At 33.9% G+C, this 17,155-nt stretch overlaps 1 protein-coding gene across 1 annotated transcript; it reads left to right on the top strand.

Moving 5' to 3' along the window:
* The first annotated feature begins 4,689 nt into the window (after positions 1–4,689).
* LOC145052385 (transcription factor TCP15-like) lies at positions 4,690–6,285 on the top strand. The gene has a single exon (XM_079000207.1). It carries the CDS (start codon positions 4,939–4,941, stop codon positions 6,142–6,144), a length of 1,206 nt encoding a protein of 401 aa, XP_078856333.1. The 5' UTR covers positions 4,690–4,938; the 3' UTR covers positions 6,145–6,285.
* The last annotated feature ends 10,870 nt before the right edge of the window (positions 6,286–17,155 follow it).

Below are 17,155 nucleotides of genomic sequence, written 5' to 3'. Positions count from 1 at the left end.
CCTAGTGCCCTATAGGTATACATTGGCAGCAGTGGACCTAGTACCCTATAGATGAGCACTGGCAGCTGCGCCACAACCCGTAGATGATTTAGATCTACGGTAAATGTCCTAGCAGCTGCGCTCCAAGGATAGTATCGGCAGCTGCGCCTAATAAGGAGCCTTATGACCATGACAGTAGTGTTTAAAGGTCAATACCGGCAGAAGCGCCTCATAGAAAATGTCCTAATTCTGGCAGCTGAGCCTAAGTGACAATATTAGCAGCTGCGCTTGACCAATGTGTCATTGGCAACAATGGACTTCATGTTGTTTCCTTAGGATGATCCTTAGGAATGAATGAATGAGAAATAGCTGATTCTTAGGGTAGATCCTTAAGAATAAAGAAGATAATGGGGATGGGTAATTGGGTTGATTGTTTGATTGTTTAAACATAATAATTATATTATTGTGGGTTGAAAACCCTATGTACTCACCAGGTTTCCCAACCTGACCCACTCAGTTTATTTATATCACAGGTGTTGATATGAAGTGACATTACATTGAGAGATTTAAAGAGATGTAGATCACTAGTGTAAATAATTGTAAGTTCTGTTTATGCTTATGTTTCTGTATTAACGATGACATCCCAAACGTTTTAAAATGAAATAAATACGTTTCTTCGAAAATGTTTTAATAACGTATTTACCATGTTTTTCTGGGAACAAATTCCACAACATTTTTATAAAATGAAGTACTCTGATTTTTATAAAGCATAAACAACATCGGTCTTTTCTGGCCGTGAAAATGGGGATGTCACAACTAGTAGCAAGAAGACTTAAGGAGAGAGGATGCTTGAGAAAAATTTCGGCTCCTGTAAAAGTGTATGTGGTTGAATAAAATAGGATCCCAAGGGGTCCTATTTATAGGTTGTAGGATAACCTTAGAAACCCGAATCTTGAATTAAATAATAATATTTCAAATTCATGATAATTATCAAGTATCATTATCCAATAGGATTATCCTAAAACCCTAAAAGATAAGCTAAAATTCGGCCCTATCTAGAAGGTTCTAGAAACCCTATTTTGTTCAACTATTGAACAATTACAGCTCAGTCCATGTGCTTCCAATTAATTCTAATTAATCCCAAATTATTTCCAATTATATTCTGATTAATTCCAAATTAATTTTTACTATTTCCAATTAATATATTAATCATATTATATATTAATAAATCATTAATCATATAATAAATTAACAATCCAACATCTTCCTCCAAAAGTCATTCTATTCAAATACTAGTTTTAAGGGCAACCTAAAAAGGACTTTGCTTCAAATTCAAGAATATACCAATTTTAGTTATTGGCTTAGACACCTTAATCCAGGGGACCTATCCTAATGATCATCTTCAGGATAGACAATAATGCTTAGGGGATTCCTTAGCAGTATATGTCAATAAGGCAACCAGGGAGGATAGAGTACACCTAGTGAATACTTAGTTCAAAAACACATACAAGCAGCGAGCCTGCTAGCGTTCCAGTGAACTGTCTAAAATAGTCTGTTTTTGTCCTCTATATTCCGCTAGACGACTAAATCATCTTTAAAGTCAAGGCCTCCCATCGTCTATTTCATCTTTCATCTCTTATCATCTTTCATCTACCCATCTCTACCCAATATATGTATAGGTATAAAATACATATACAATTTAAATCAAATATAATATGTATAGATCGTTCATCTAGCATAGATATCATGAACACATATAATAGGCACATATAACATATGTTTATCTTAAATACTTTATATCTATTTGTAAAATGAAAGTACCTATGTACTTACTTGATAAAAGTAGATAATTGGAAAGTTGGACAGTGCTTTGCTTCGACACTTGGCTTTTCCTTTGATATGACCTAGGTTCAATTTTCTCTAAGTCTTTATTTTATTATCTCTTATGAATAATTAATAGTCTAGATTTCTCAACAATCCCAATGTCTACTAATCTATGGCTGATAAGAGACAACCAGGTAGGATCATATCAGAGGTAGTGTCCGTTTGGTATACAGAGTATTCTGTTTGGAAATCTCACTTTAAACACCTCACTAAATCCATCCTAGAGATCATCCTTGTAAGTAGATCAATCAGTAATATGAAATTGGAACCACTCACAAACCTTATTTATAAATTCATAACAACGACTATGAATTTAAATAAAAATTACACTAAAATAGAATAGAATGTAATTTAACTTACAGAGATTCCCTAGAAAAAAGTATGGAAATTGTACTGGCATAGTTCCTATTCGATGAATACTACTTGTCGGACACTCAGGGATCGCAGGGCTTCATCTGGATACTAATTTTAAGGAAATGTTGGGGTTAAAACCGGAAGAAATAGAGAGAGAAATGTATAGAGGGTGTGAGGAATGATCAGGAGTAACCAACTATTTATACGGCCAAATTGTCATATGCGCTCCACACTCAAACCAAATGCGCGCCACGTACTAGCCTGGTCGGCCCTCTCTGCAGCTAAAACGTGTCCGTTTTTTGTTGGAGCCACGGCGCCCCCTTCTAGAAGGTATGTGTGTCAGGTACGTGCGCGTGACGAATTTTAGATATTCAAAATTACATAACTTCTTCATACGGACTCCGTTTTTGATGCACTTTATATCCACAAATAGTTATCAACGAGATCTACAACTTTCATTTAGACAATGTCGGCTAGTTTTGACTTTATTTATTTTACACATGCTTAGACTGTTAAAACCCGTATAAAATGCTTAACTTTGTCATCCGACATTCGTTTTCGACTGTCGTAATATCGTTGAACTCCTATCAATGAGATCTTCAACTCTCGTTTAGATTATTTCGGCTAAAAATCGACCGATCTAAAATTCGATTTTTGAATTGTATACTACTACGCTAAATCTTAGAAAAATCATAACTTCCTCTAATGAAATTAGATTTAGACGTTCTCTATATGCACGGTATCGGTTTAACGACTACTATAACTTTTGTTTAGATCACTAAGGCTAAAAAGTAATCTAACAAAAATTTACTTTTTACGACGCACGTTGTCGTATTTGAATCGCGAAACTTCGACGGATCATAACTCCTTCGTCGTACGTCTGATTTAAGCGTTCCTTATATCTTCGGAGTCCTTGTCAGGACTTCTTCAACTTTTGGCAAGGATCTGTCCTAATTATTTTTTTTTATTTAGACGTATGTTTTATTCTTATTTATTATATTACTATAAGCACATATACTACAAATAACTACACATGGAACATATAATATTCACAAAATTTTCCTTTATTATACCAAATATGTTATAATTGTTGACCCTGATTATTACATCATCTTATTAAGTGTCTAGCGAAAATACGAATGTTACAAAGTGTGTGAGTTATGTTTTGATGCATCACATAATTATACAAGCTATACTTTAATGCACAACAGTATACTACTAAATTTAATAATCTCATAATTTTACTTAATAAGAAAGATTTTTTTATAATATTTTTTCTGTACAGTCTATACCGTTATTTTTTAAAATACTACGAATGATTTTTTTTATCATTTGGTCAATGATCACTCACATGAAAGATTAGTCGTCGACATACATTCACTTTAGTAATCATCAAATCAAGAGATATGTAAACAATACCGATTTTCCAATATAATATCTTCCGAAATATTGGAAAAGTGCTCTTTATTCTGTAAATGAGTAGCACGATGACTGATATATCATTCACTCAATGAATAACAATAATCTTGTATTGAAGATTAGTAAAAAGGACACATCTTTATTTTCAAACATGTTATTCATCTTGGGAATATTTTCCTGATTCTCAAACATGTTATTGCCAATGATTTTCGAACAAGTTCAAGATTTTGAACATTGTTCGTGATTTCCGATCATGAAAAAAATTGTACTACCAAAAATTGGATAGATAGGAGAATAGTTTATAGCTCAAACAAAAACAAAATCAATAGACATTTCCAAGTTTTGAACTTGTTATTTACAAAGAAATTTCGAAAAAGATTTTCAAAGTAGTGTTAGTTTTTGAAAATCACATAACTTTAAGTAGAGGGAACCACAACTATTGTGTTCGAAAGTAATAATTGAGTTCAAAACTCTTAATTTTTTTAACGAAACTAAATAGTCATGTTATTTTTTTAATAATATAAAATATGGTTATTGTGTGATTAGGCTTGCAAAATGTGCATGTTATGTTGTATCCTTATAGATACCACCACCAAGGTGAAGGTTTACAACCTCTATAACGTTTTTCCCTGCTCTAGCAACTTGCTAATGGCTTAATGCTATTAGTGATTATTATTTCTGGATTAAGTCTTTTAAAATAAAAAAATATACGCACTAGTGCACTACGCTTAATCCCACAAACTTTACTTGTGAAGTTACCCGTAGTTGTAATTAAAAACAAGACCTATATATAGATATGTTACCAATAATGGACATATGTATGCAAACATTTTAATAGTACCATTCTAGAAGTTCTCATAAGTCATAACTAAGTACGTACGTATGTCATTAACCATTTGTGTGTTTCTATGATAAGAGCAATCGTTTTCAAGTCGAAGGACTAAAATTGTAGGTTGACTGATACTTTATACACCAAATAGATACTTTTTTCATTTCCATTTCAATTTGTATTTGTTTTTGCTTTTTAAAGCTCACCCATATAATTCCCACTCATTGTCTTTGTTGCTTAAAGCTTGCCCTCCTTCCTTATCTTCCCACGTATCTCTACAAAAATCAAATGCGAAACAATTTTCAATATTCAACATTTCAAGAGAGAGACTGTTCGTGTTTTTGAAAGAGAAAGAATTTAAGACCCACAAAACCCTAATTCAGTTCACATAAGTGAAGACACACACAGTGTGTTTGTGTGTGTGTGTGTTTCTTGTGGGTTTTAGTGCGTGTATTGTGTAAGTTCATGCGATCATGGATGGTGGTGATGATCACTTCCACCATCGCCCAAATTTCCCTTTTAAACTACTTGAAAAGAAAGACGATGAAGCTGCCAGCTGCTCCTCCTCCGGCACTGCTGCATACCCTTCTCTTGCCATCTCCGCCGACACTAATCTAAACCCTGGGCTTAGATCCAACACCTCTAATATGCAAATTATAACCACCGCCACCACTTCCTCCGCCGAGCCTTCAAAGAAACAACCCCCCAAGAGAACTTCCACCAAAGATCGGCATACAAAGGTCGATGGCCGCGGCCGCCGTATCCGTATGCCGGCTTTATGTGCCGCAAGGGTTTTCCAGCTTACCCGTGAGCTTGGACACAAGTCTGACGGTGAAACCATTGAGTGGCTCCTGCAACAGGCTGAGCCTTCCGTCATCGCAGCCACCGGAACTGGTACTATCCCGGCGAACTTTACTTCACTCAATATCTCACTCCGGAGTTCTGGGTCAAGTATGTCGGTTCCGTCGCAGCTACGATCCACTTATTTCAAGCCGAATTTCACTCTCCCACAAAGGAGGAATCTTTTTCCCGGAATTGGGTTATCTCCATCGGAGAATTCTTCATCTAATCTTTTGAGTTTTGGGTCGACGATGAATCTGAATCAGATGTTACAAGCGAAGCAAGAAATGAGGGATAATACGGTCGAGTTATCAGAGATGGAGGAGGGAATGGGAAGGAAACGACGGCCTCCGATGGAGCTGGATTTATCGTCACAACACCAACAACAGATGGGAAACTATTTGATGCAGTCAAGCGCCGGAGCGATGGCGGCTAGTCACCCATCGATTCCGGCGAACTTTTGGATGGTCTCTAATCCTAACCAACACCAAGTCATGAACGGCGACCCTATCTGGACTTTTCCGAACGTAAATAACAGTGCTGCTGTGTATAGAGGAACGGTTTCTAGTGGCTTACATTTTATGAATTTTCCGACACCCGTCGCGCTTCTGCCTAGTCAACAACTAGGAGCGGGAATCGGCGGTAACAATGGTGGTGGTGGTGGTGGTGGTTGTTATAGTGAAGGGCAATTGAACATGCTTGCTGGATTAAATCCTTATCGGCCAATATTCGGTCCAGGGTTATCTGAACCTACGGCGAGTGGGTCTGAGTCTCAGTCTCACCACCGCAGCGGCGGTGGCGGTGATGATCGGCATGATACAACCAGCCACAACTCGTAGACGATTCCCGCCTCCACAATCGTGTTGTTAAATTTGATGTGTAAAACACACACGTGAGGTTTGATTTTCTCCATTTTTTTGAAAAATTTCAAAAACAATTCTTATATATTCTGATTTTTAATATTTTATTTAATTTTTCCATTTCATCTGTGTGATTAATATAATGAAAATTTTCAAAGGGTTTGGGGACGAAAATGTGGTCTTAATATTAGAAAAAAAAAGTCCCATTGTAGTTTTTCAGTATGAATTTTATATACTATCTTTTGGTCTTTAATTTAATTACTTATACAAACAATTAATTGAAAATTTTCAAATTAACGATATGAAATTACGATGCTTGGTTAAGGTAATTTACTTATATATTACTATCGTAATTTGTAATTAATTCACAAAGAAACTAAATTGCTGAATTGATATATCAGTTAAATTAAATTGTTGATTGTTAGATGATCAGTTAAATTACTTATATATTAAGGTAATTTACTTATATATTACTATCGTAATTTGTAATTAATTCACAAAGGAACTAAAATGCTGAATTGATATATCAGTTGAATTAAACTGTTGATTGTTAGGTGATCATATTAGTCAACCATTTTTTTTAATTATGTATTTTTATAGATGTTTGACCATATTAGTCAACCATTTTTTAAAATTATGTTGCCGGTGTGTGTTCATAATGGATGTTATTACATATTTATGCAGATGTGTCTATTATTTCTTATAATAACTTAAACATAATGTTTATTAATAAGAAGCCTTTTTTAGAATATTTTGGATTAACTTCTAATTACATCATATTAAGTGATAGGTAAAAGTACATTTTTAACCCTATGTACTTGGTAAAACAATGTTGATCAATTTACAATGATAATTTTGTAATTTGATCGTTATGACTAAAAATAACTTGAAGTTAAGAACAAGTTACGACTCATTCGTTGTTGTCATGACTTACAAACGTTATAAAAAGCAACTCACTAAACTAAATTTCATGGACACCTTTTTTCATATGATTGATCTTTTGATCTGTTAATTGTGTCATATACTAGTATATTAATTTAAGGTAATCAAATTATATTGAAGAAGGTTGTAGAGTAGTGGCGAGGGGGACATATGTCCTTTCACTTTACAAATGAAGGATTGTTGGGGTACGTAACTTAATCAAATCAAGTGATTTGGCATGTGATGTTCATTTCTTTAACTAACTAAGCTAGGTGTGTTCAATCATATGATAGATTGATAATGTCAAATGATTAAAAAAAAAAGTAAATTGCATTCTCCAATGATCACCACTAATATTTTAAACATTATGTTTGAATTTTGCATCTTATGTATATAATATCATATTTCAATCGCTACACTACTATTACAGAGGCTATCAAATGATGTATACATTGTTGGTGAAACATCTTTTGTATATTTCCAAAAGATAAATAAGTTGTAGCAAACTAAAAAATATACCACATTGATATGATTTAAGATAATTATATATAAATTTGACCGCAATACTTTGATTTTTTTTTGCTAATAAGAAGTATAAATTGACGAATACCAACCAAATTTTAGCAAAAGTGGTCTAATAACCAAAATCGACATTTCTTCAAATATTAAAATCAATACCAAAATTGATCAATATGGTCATTTGGATTTTATAATTAGCCATAGGACCAACGAGATCGGTCCTAATAACAATTGCCTATTTTTTAAATTTTGAACTAAATTTTTATTAAACATTGTAAAGAAACCCAATATATACATCATGATCAATGATAATTTGGTCAAAATAAATGATAGCTAGAAGCTGCAAGCTAAAAGCTATAATTTTTATTTGCGTAAAAGTGTTCTAAGAAGATAAATGTAGACTTTTTAAAGGTATAAAATAACATAAAACATAAAATATAAAAGTTGAAAGTTCCTAATAGCTATCATAAGTTACTTAGCAAAGCTTTTGTATTATGATTTTTTTTTATTGTTTAAAATAAAAGTATTAAGCTGAATTGATATATCAGTTAAATTAAATTGTTGATTGTTTAAAATAAAAGTATCAAGTCAAATCTAAAAAAAAACAAAAAAAAACATATTTATAAATATTTGAAATCTATATCGGTAATGCACCCCTGCAAGTTGAATGCTTAAACTTGATTGAAATATTGTAAACACATTGTAGGGAAGTCTTTATGCTGATATTTTTTTAAGAACGATGAAGAACCTTAAAAATTCGTACTCAAACATTTTCAAATATAAAATGAATATCAATATAATATGAAGATGTTAGGTGCGTTGATGTTAAATGATTTCAATAAAGGGTAATATGCACGGACATTGTCAAAATATACAACATTGTATTGTGTAAATGGTACGTAAACTTTGAGTAGTATATTAAGCGATGTTGATACTCAACTTGAGTAGGGGTGTTCGTTTGGATGGATCGGTTTGATCCAATCCAATCAAATGAATCCAAATTGATTTCGGTTTTCAAAACATGAATCCGAATAGTCCAAACTAAATTTAAATTCAATCCAATCCGATCCGATCCAATTACAATTCGGTTGGATAGGTTTTTATAATTTGGTTTTCAAAAACCGAAACATTTTAACACAAAAAATAATTATAAGATTACTAAACTTTACACAAGAATCAAAAACAAATTACTTAGTTGTGATTTGAAATTAATAAACAACTAATAAGAAGATATATTATATTTAAATATTTTGTAGATATAAACTTTTGAATGAAAATGCATATTAATGTTTTTTTATTGGGTGAAACGTTCCTATTTAAAAAAATAAATTACAAAATTAATAAAAAACTATAGATATATATTATAAATAGATAAATAAGGAATGTTTATTCGGTTTTTTTGGACTATTCGATTCTTATTTTATAAACCAAAACCAATCTGAAATCCAAAATAATAATTTGGTTTTGTTGAAAACCAATCCAAAAATCCGAATATCCGATCCAAATTGTCCAATTGGATAATTCGGTTTTATCCGAATAGTGAACAGTCCTAAACTTGAGCACATGATCTAAAGATCGTTGTTTGATGTTTGAAAGATGAGGATGTCAAGTAATAACCTGAAAATACACAATACTCGGTTTTAATGGCATGATTATGAAGACTCCTTAAAGAACATTAGAATATGTAGTGATGGGAAGTAATAGTGGTGGCGAGAAACGAAGGAACGTTGCCAAAGGCAAATAATTTTGGCATTCAACAGCAATGACAATTTTAAGTTACGAGAAGTTTTAAGTTTTGCTTCGATATACCATAGAAGATATCAATTATAATTAGAATAAAATATGTGACAATCATATATGTAGATAAATAGCAAGATCAAATCATATATATATATATATATATATATATATATATATATATATATATATATATATATATATATATATATATATATATATATATATATATATATATATATATATATATATATATATATATATATATATATAGGAGTAAGATCAAATGAGAACACCAAAAAGGTTGAGAACACGATAACAAAGTATATTTTTTTGTGATTCCATGTATTCATTTGTGGAGAAATGATAAATTTTTTCGCCTTTAATTTCAATTGAAGAGAAAAAACATATTCATGTTGATTGTGCGTAAAAAAAATTATTATTTATCAACAAATGAATACATAGAATCACAAATGAATATATTTGTTCTCACGTTCTCAACCTTTTTGGTGTTCTTATTTGATCTTTTCCATATATATATATATATATATATATATATATATATATATATATATATATATATATATATATATATATTATCGCTAATAAATGGTCATTTAAAGTTTACCATGGATAAAATCGGGTATACGAGTCTAAATATGAGGTCCTCAATGAATAAGATGGTAGAGATGGGAGTCGTGGAGATGAGTCTGAAGGGATGGGGTATAGTGTTGAGGATGACTGAGAGCTTTAGAAAGTTGTTAAGAGGTACAAAGTGTTATTGTTGGTGGGGGTGTCCAAAGGTTATCGAGACTTATTGAGAGGTCCTAAGAATTGTTGATGGTTGTCGAGGGTTACTACGGAAGCCAAATGGGGCCAAGGGGGTGGTTGAAGTTGGTAAAGGCTATTGAGGGTGGTAAACGGTAATGTATGGTGGTGAATGACAATTGTGAGTTTATGTTACAAAATTTAATGAACTATAAGTAAAAATACAAAAGGGAGATGAAGATAGACTAACTGTAATCTTATAATCTTTTAAAATTATGTAGTATTTTAAGTAGCAAAATGCTAATAAAAAAAAAAAAATATTACATAATTAGTTAAGGCTAGAATTGGATTTTGAAGTACACCGATTAACTTAACTAATTTTGAATTTCTTACTTCTATTGTAAATCCAAAACTTGTGTTTTAAAATAATTTTTTTGGTTTGTTTTGTTGGAAAAGAACAAAATTAGGAAACCTCCACAAATTATGTCTTAAAAAAATGTTGTGGAACAACGACCTCGAAAATGTTTCTTTGAATATCATGTAATATTATATTGATCCCTTTAAGTAAACAACTTATTCAACGTATAAAATAGGAAAATCAGAACTCCAATATGGTGCACCTTGCTTCTAAACCATGATAGCCATATCAAAACCATAATCTTATAAATACCAAGACTAAGTACAACAAAACTATTGTATATGTTAACATCGATAAAATCCATATTATTTATTTTGATATGACAATTCAAAAGATAAGTTACATTGACTAATAGAATTTGTACATAATCTTTATATTTTCATATGTCCTTAAACCATTATATAGTGTTTTTAATAACCTTTTACGTACTTATGTTGGTGAAAGTACCAATGAGAAAAGACACAGGCATGTCTTCCTTTTATAGTTAATATTATTTAAAATCCCATCATATGGTACCATATGTATACTAGCATATGAACAAGGGTCTAATAACATATTTTGTGTGAAACGCCAAGGTTTGGTTCTGGATTGGTGTGTCCATATAAAATGGTCACCCTATTCTCTAGAAAGGTGGGGATTTGTCTAGTTAAGGAGGGTTTTTGTATAAAGTTTAAATATTAAGATGACATATGTCTAAATCAACACATAAATAAATATCAAATTAAAATCTGAAGGTAATATGCACAATGAATGGTGAAAAACGTTACATCCCGCAGTTTTTTTTCCCTTTCTTCTTATGGATAATATAATATTTTCCCTTAATGATATTTTTATTAATTAGAAATATATAGGTAAATTACACGTGTGATATAATGGGCCAGACTATACACTATAGGCCAAATCCAAAAGAAATATAATCCAAATATAATGTAATAATAACATCCCTTTCTTTTTTATCGTGATTATTGTTGCGAACGTTCAAACTAGATTGAAAGCACAAAAAAAAAATAATAAATAAAATTAAAAAAAAAAAAAAAAAAAAAAAAAAGGTAGACGGTGTAATTGGAATAATCCACGATGTTGATTTCATTCTATATAAAGAGAATTAATACATGATAGATACAATTGGGCTAATACATGGACTAACGAGATAACACAATAAGTTAATACACAATACACCAATATAATACACTAATACACCACCACAATTTGGTTGGTAGGTCAAGAACAGACATTCAAACTAATATGGAAATCCGATAAGAGAGAAGTAGGGAGACTTTTTGTGAAAATGACAGTGTACCAAAGTCCCAATGAGACATGAAGAACTCAAAGTTGGCCCTGGCTACCTTTCCACAAATAAAGTGGATGTTGATCTCAATGTATTTCGTCCGTTGATATTGAACCAAATTGTTAGAAATGTATATTGCCCAGATGTTGTCACTTTAGACTATAGTAATTTTCAAAAGAGGGGAATGAAGCTCCCTATAGAGATTACAAATCCAACATGTTTATAAAATGACATTAGCAAGCCTTCGATATTACGACACTAGAGTTGGAGACAATGTCTTGATTCTTAGAGGACCACGACATGGGATTGTCTCCAAGAATACGCAGCAGCCACTAGTAGACATGTTGTGTAGAGGGATATCCCCCTAAGGGAGGAGGAATTCGTTCCCTCTCAACCCACTGAACACATTGTCACATCAATTTTTGTCTTTTCTTTTTCTTCATCTTTCCCAACACACAACACACGGAAATTCTATCTTTCTCAACCCACTCAATTAAAAAAATACAAAACAATTGAGGTACAAGTTTAAAACACATGGTACAAGAGAAAATGAGAATGAGAAAATAGAGAGAGATGATGAAGTGAATTGGTGAAACCAATTAACCAACCTGTTTGAAGCGGGAGTGGTACCGCCGGTAACTCTATTGATAATTAAGATTTTACATTTGATTGTTTTGTATTTTTTTTTTAATTGAGTGAGTTCAAAAAGATAGGGTTTCCGTGTGTTGTGGGTTGGGAAAGATGAAAAAAAAATAAAAGAGAAAAAATGATGTGGCAGTGGGTTCAGTGGGTTGGGAGGAAATGAATCCCTCCTCCATAATCAACATCAAAATATGAAATCAAGTTGGTAGTGTTAGACATTTGTACCTAAAGGCCGAAGTCAAGGAAAATCAAGTTAGAAACTTGCTAAGAATGAAGTTGATGCTAGTGATTAAAGTGGAAAAGCGTTGAAATCAAATGTTTGGTGATTGTTTAAGACCATATAATGATTTCATGTAGGAGACAAACAAAGTTACCATGAGTTTTTGTCATAAAAATCAGATTGTTGGTGCATATAGTCTGTTTCACTAAGAATGTCATATAGGAACACATTCTTTTACACCAAGTTGGTGTGTAGGCCATTTGCATGAGACAACAAGATTGAGGATTATGTATATAGTTGTCAATTTGACAAACATAACGAATTTCATCATAGTCAATCTTAGATCTTTGACTTTTGTATTTTTTTCATAAGTCAAGAATTGTAAAGCTCGGGAGCATGATCCATCTTTAGCCTTTTCCTGAAAAAAAAACACCGTTGGGGCTTAGGAATGAGTTCTCAATATCGTTAGCAATTAGAGCATTAAATTCATTTTCCATGACATTGATCCATTTGGGGTCATTAAGAGAACTAAGATAAGATTTATGCATGGGTAATGTAGTATTTGTGTATAGGTTTAGTCGTTTTGTTATACTAATTTTGGCATGGATCTTCATGGAATACCTTTAGAAAAAATGTTTTTAATTTAGATTCCTCAATTCAATGGTCGCTTACAACTTTTCATCGCATCTCTTTTAAATGTATAAGTTGGATGATGCATTTATAATGTAATTTATTTATTTATTATTTTTTTTTTGTTTTTTTGCAAAACTTAGTTCACCGCAATTTGTTTCTATTTCTTTTACTCGAGTTGATAAGCTATTTATGTGTAAATTAATCTTGACAAAAAATTTGTTAAAGTTGAAATTATTAATGAGTTTTCAAGCAACCTAGATGTACTAGTTAGGCAATAGAAACATCAAAATAATGTTATGTATACATGCACCCTAATAAATATATGTTTAATCTGTTAGAACAATTTACTCTGAAAAAACAATAAATTACTAACCTCTTTAGGATCTTGATCTTCTTATTGATTCCTTGAGTGAAATCTTGTAACATCCACCTTTGCTTAGATGAGAGAACCCGAAATAGAAATCCCTCTTTTTGTATCACACCCAAAACACCAAGAGAGCAAGGAGGAAACCTTAGGAGAGAGGTTATTTCAAAATTTCTATAATCATTGGAGAGAGGTTATAATTTCGTAGAAAACAAGTGGAAGGAGAGAGTGGTCAGTTCTGAGAGAGCCAAAAAGAAAAAATGGGTTTGATCTGTAACATCCTATTTATATATAGGTTGTTGCTTAATCCTTAATCAATTCAAAAACTTAAGGATAATCAGGGGCGGAACCACATAATAGCCAGGGGTAGCCTGTGCTACCCCTTAAAAATCATCCGAGAAACATGAAAAAATAATGACATTGCAAATTTGTTACTCTTGAGGTGCACTCCTTTCTAAGGAAGATGAAGTATCAGATGGCAACATTGGCTTCTTTGGCGGTAATAGCTGAAAAATAAACATTGTGTTTCTGCTCTAAGAGTTTAACAATTACAAATTATAGAATAAATCTAATTTCATTTTAAATTGGATCTAATTTAGACCCAATTCGTTTGTTCTCTTTCATTGTGTTTGCGCTTTTTTGAAGGAGGGAGATCTCAAGCGTAGGTGATAAACTATAACTTCGATATTAACCATCAATTTCATCCAAATCGCAGGAAATCATCAAAAAAAAATTGCAAGGTTAACATTGCTTTACACTTAAATTTACTTGTCTCAAGTTCAAGTTTCGCATCTTAGTTGATGGATTGCAATTAGAAATTTTGATTTCAATTTCAAGTTTAGCATTTAATTTGACCTAACCATTTTTTTGTATCTTTGATGAATTGGGATTTGAATAACCCATTTATACAAAATCTAATTAGGATTATCAATGGTATATTTTCCTTACAACTAAAGAACATTACTTAAGATTCTAATTGACTAATCTTATTCCGTGTGATCCCCATTGAGAACAGAGGAGATTGTTATGCCACATTAAATAGATTTTTTGGGATAAAAGACATAGAAGATTGTTGAATTTCTTTAGTTTCAAACTTTGTGTGGGTTTAGTTTTTTATTGTTGAGTTCAAAGTAATGACCATATATAGTCTATTTGTTTAATGTTATCAATGCCATCTTTCATTAAATTACTTTGATTTGAAGTCAAATTTGTTGTTATTGTGTTTCTTTAATTTCAAGTCATCTGGTGGGCTTTGGCTTTCGAATTTCACCAGGATTAAATCATATATTCGAGTAAATGTATAATAATGATGAAATTATATTAGCCTTTAACTTGTAAAGTGTAAATGTTGTTATTGTAACACCCCAAAGTTTGGAAAGCCAAGAAAAGAAAGTAAAGGAAACCCTAAATTTAAGAGGGACTCGACGAGTCAAAGGACGGACTCGGCGAGTCGGAGCGGGATCCGGGTCGATAAGAAAGAGACCAACTCGACGAGTCGGCCAAGTGGACTCGGCGAGTCTGGTCTGTGCGAGGAAAACCCTAAATCTGGGGCTTGGAGCCTATTTAAGCATCTTAATCTTCTTCCTAGGGCTCCTTTACAGCCTCTTGCACCCAGAACGCCGCACTTTAAGCCCCCATTGTGTTCATTCAAGCTTTTAGCCATTTTGAGTGGTTTTAAGGAAGAAGAAGGAGTGGGAATCTTGGAGGCATCAAGGAGTGGCCTTGGATCTGAAGTTTGGGAAGCATTTCAGAGCATTGGAAGGTATCAATTCGTTTCCTTCCTTTAGATCTTCTTTGGTTATGAGTTTTGGGGCTTTTAAGCCATGTTTAAGACCAATCTTGAGCTTGAGGTCCAGATCTGAGGTTGCTACCTCAGATCCATGTTTATTTTGGTATGTAATCCCATAAAGTATCAGCCATTGAGTGGAAATTGGAGTCTCTTGGTCCAAAACCCTAGCTAGGGGTGTATTTTTGCCTAGATCTCATTCTCTACACGTAAAGTTTGCAACTTTACGTGGGAAATAGGCTTGGGGAGGGTAGATCTATAGTTTGGAGCTCATGCATGACTCGGAAGTCCTCTGCATGTAAGTGGATCTTAGTGGACTCGACGAGTCCTTCGAGTGGACTCGGCGAGTAGCTTGAAGATGAGGAGGAACTCGACGAGTGGGATGAACAGCTCGTCGAGTCGGATGAAGATGGGCATGAACTCGGCGAGTTGGATGAACAACTCGTCGAGTTGGATGAAGTTTGTCGTGTGCTCGGCGAGTCTGTTCTTAGACTCGGCGAGTCAGGTCGAGTGGTCCCAAACCCTTCGAGTTAAGACTCGAGTCAGCGAGTCGAGCCAGGACTCAGTGAGTTGGTCAGGACAGGAATCGGGAATCGGTAAACTCGGCGAGTCAGGGGCTGACTCGGCGAGTAGAGTCGCGAGTGGAAGGACTCTGGGTTTATGAACTCGGCGAGTCAGTGGGGTGACTCGGCGAGTAGGGTTGACCTGGAAGGTTGACTTTGACCAGAGTTGACTTAGTTGGCTGTCAGACTAAGTGTTATATGTATATTGATAGCTCGGAGAGCTAGAGGAGCAGCGGTTCAGGGGTTTGTCGAGTAGCAGCCAGAGGTTTATCAGCAGGGCTCAGCAGTTCAGGTGAGTTTCCTTCCAGTAGGAACGGGTCTAAGGCCACAATGCCGGCCCGTTTAGCTAGCAGTAGTTTCGGATGTTGATCTGATACAGCAGTTAGTATGTTTGATGCCTTCGTGGCTCAGACAGGAACTATGTGTTATGTGTTCCGGGCTACGGCCCGATGTAGTATGCAGTATATGTGAGTTTATGCCAGTTGATATGCTATGATATGCTGTAGTCGGTTAGCTTCGGACTTCGGTCCGATGTCAGCTTCGGACTTCGGTCCGATGGAGGGGACAAGGTCCCAGATAGTCAGCTTCGGACTCCGGTCCGATGGAGGGGGCAAGGCCCCAGTCAGTTAGCTTCGGACTTCGGTCCGATGTCAGCTTCGGACTTCGGTCCGATGGAGGGGACAAGGTCCCGGATAGTCAGCTTCGGACTTCGGTCCGATGGAGGGGGCAAGGCCCCAGTCAGTTAGCTTCGGACTTCGGTCCGATGCCAGCTTCGGACTTCGGTTCGATGTAGGGGGCAAGGCCCCGTTAGTCCGGACTTCGGTCCGATGCAGTGGGCAAGGCCCAATATGTGTTTATATGTTTTGTGTGTTATGTGGTAGATTGGGGGAGCTCACTAAGCTTCGTGCTTACGGTTTTCAGTTTTGGTTTCAGGTACTCGGTTTTCAAAAGAGGAGCTCGGGAAGATTGCAGAGCACACACCATAGTCAGTTAGCCTGAGAATGTTTGACTCTGATAATAATATTATGTTTTGAATTTAATACTCGAAAGTTATGTTTGACTTATGATACGTTTTATAAATCCAGTTTTAGTAATGTTTTAAAAGAAATTTTTAGTCGTGATTTTTGGGTC

Source organism: Lactuca serriola, chromosome 5 (assembly GCF_051521515.1).
Source record: "Lactuca serriola cultivar US96UC23 chromosome 5, Lser_US96UC23_V15, whole genome shotgun sequence".
NCBI classification, from domain to species: Eukaryota; Viridiplantae; Streptophyta; class Magnoliopsida; order Asterales; family Asteraceae; genus Lactuca; species Lactuca serriola.
This window is presented reverse-complemented; position numbering and strand designations above follow the sequence as displayed.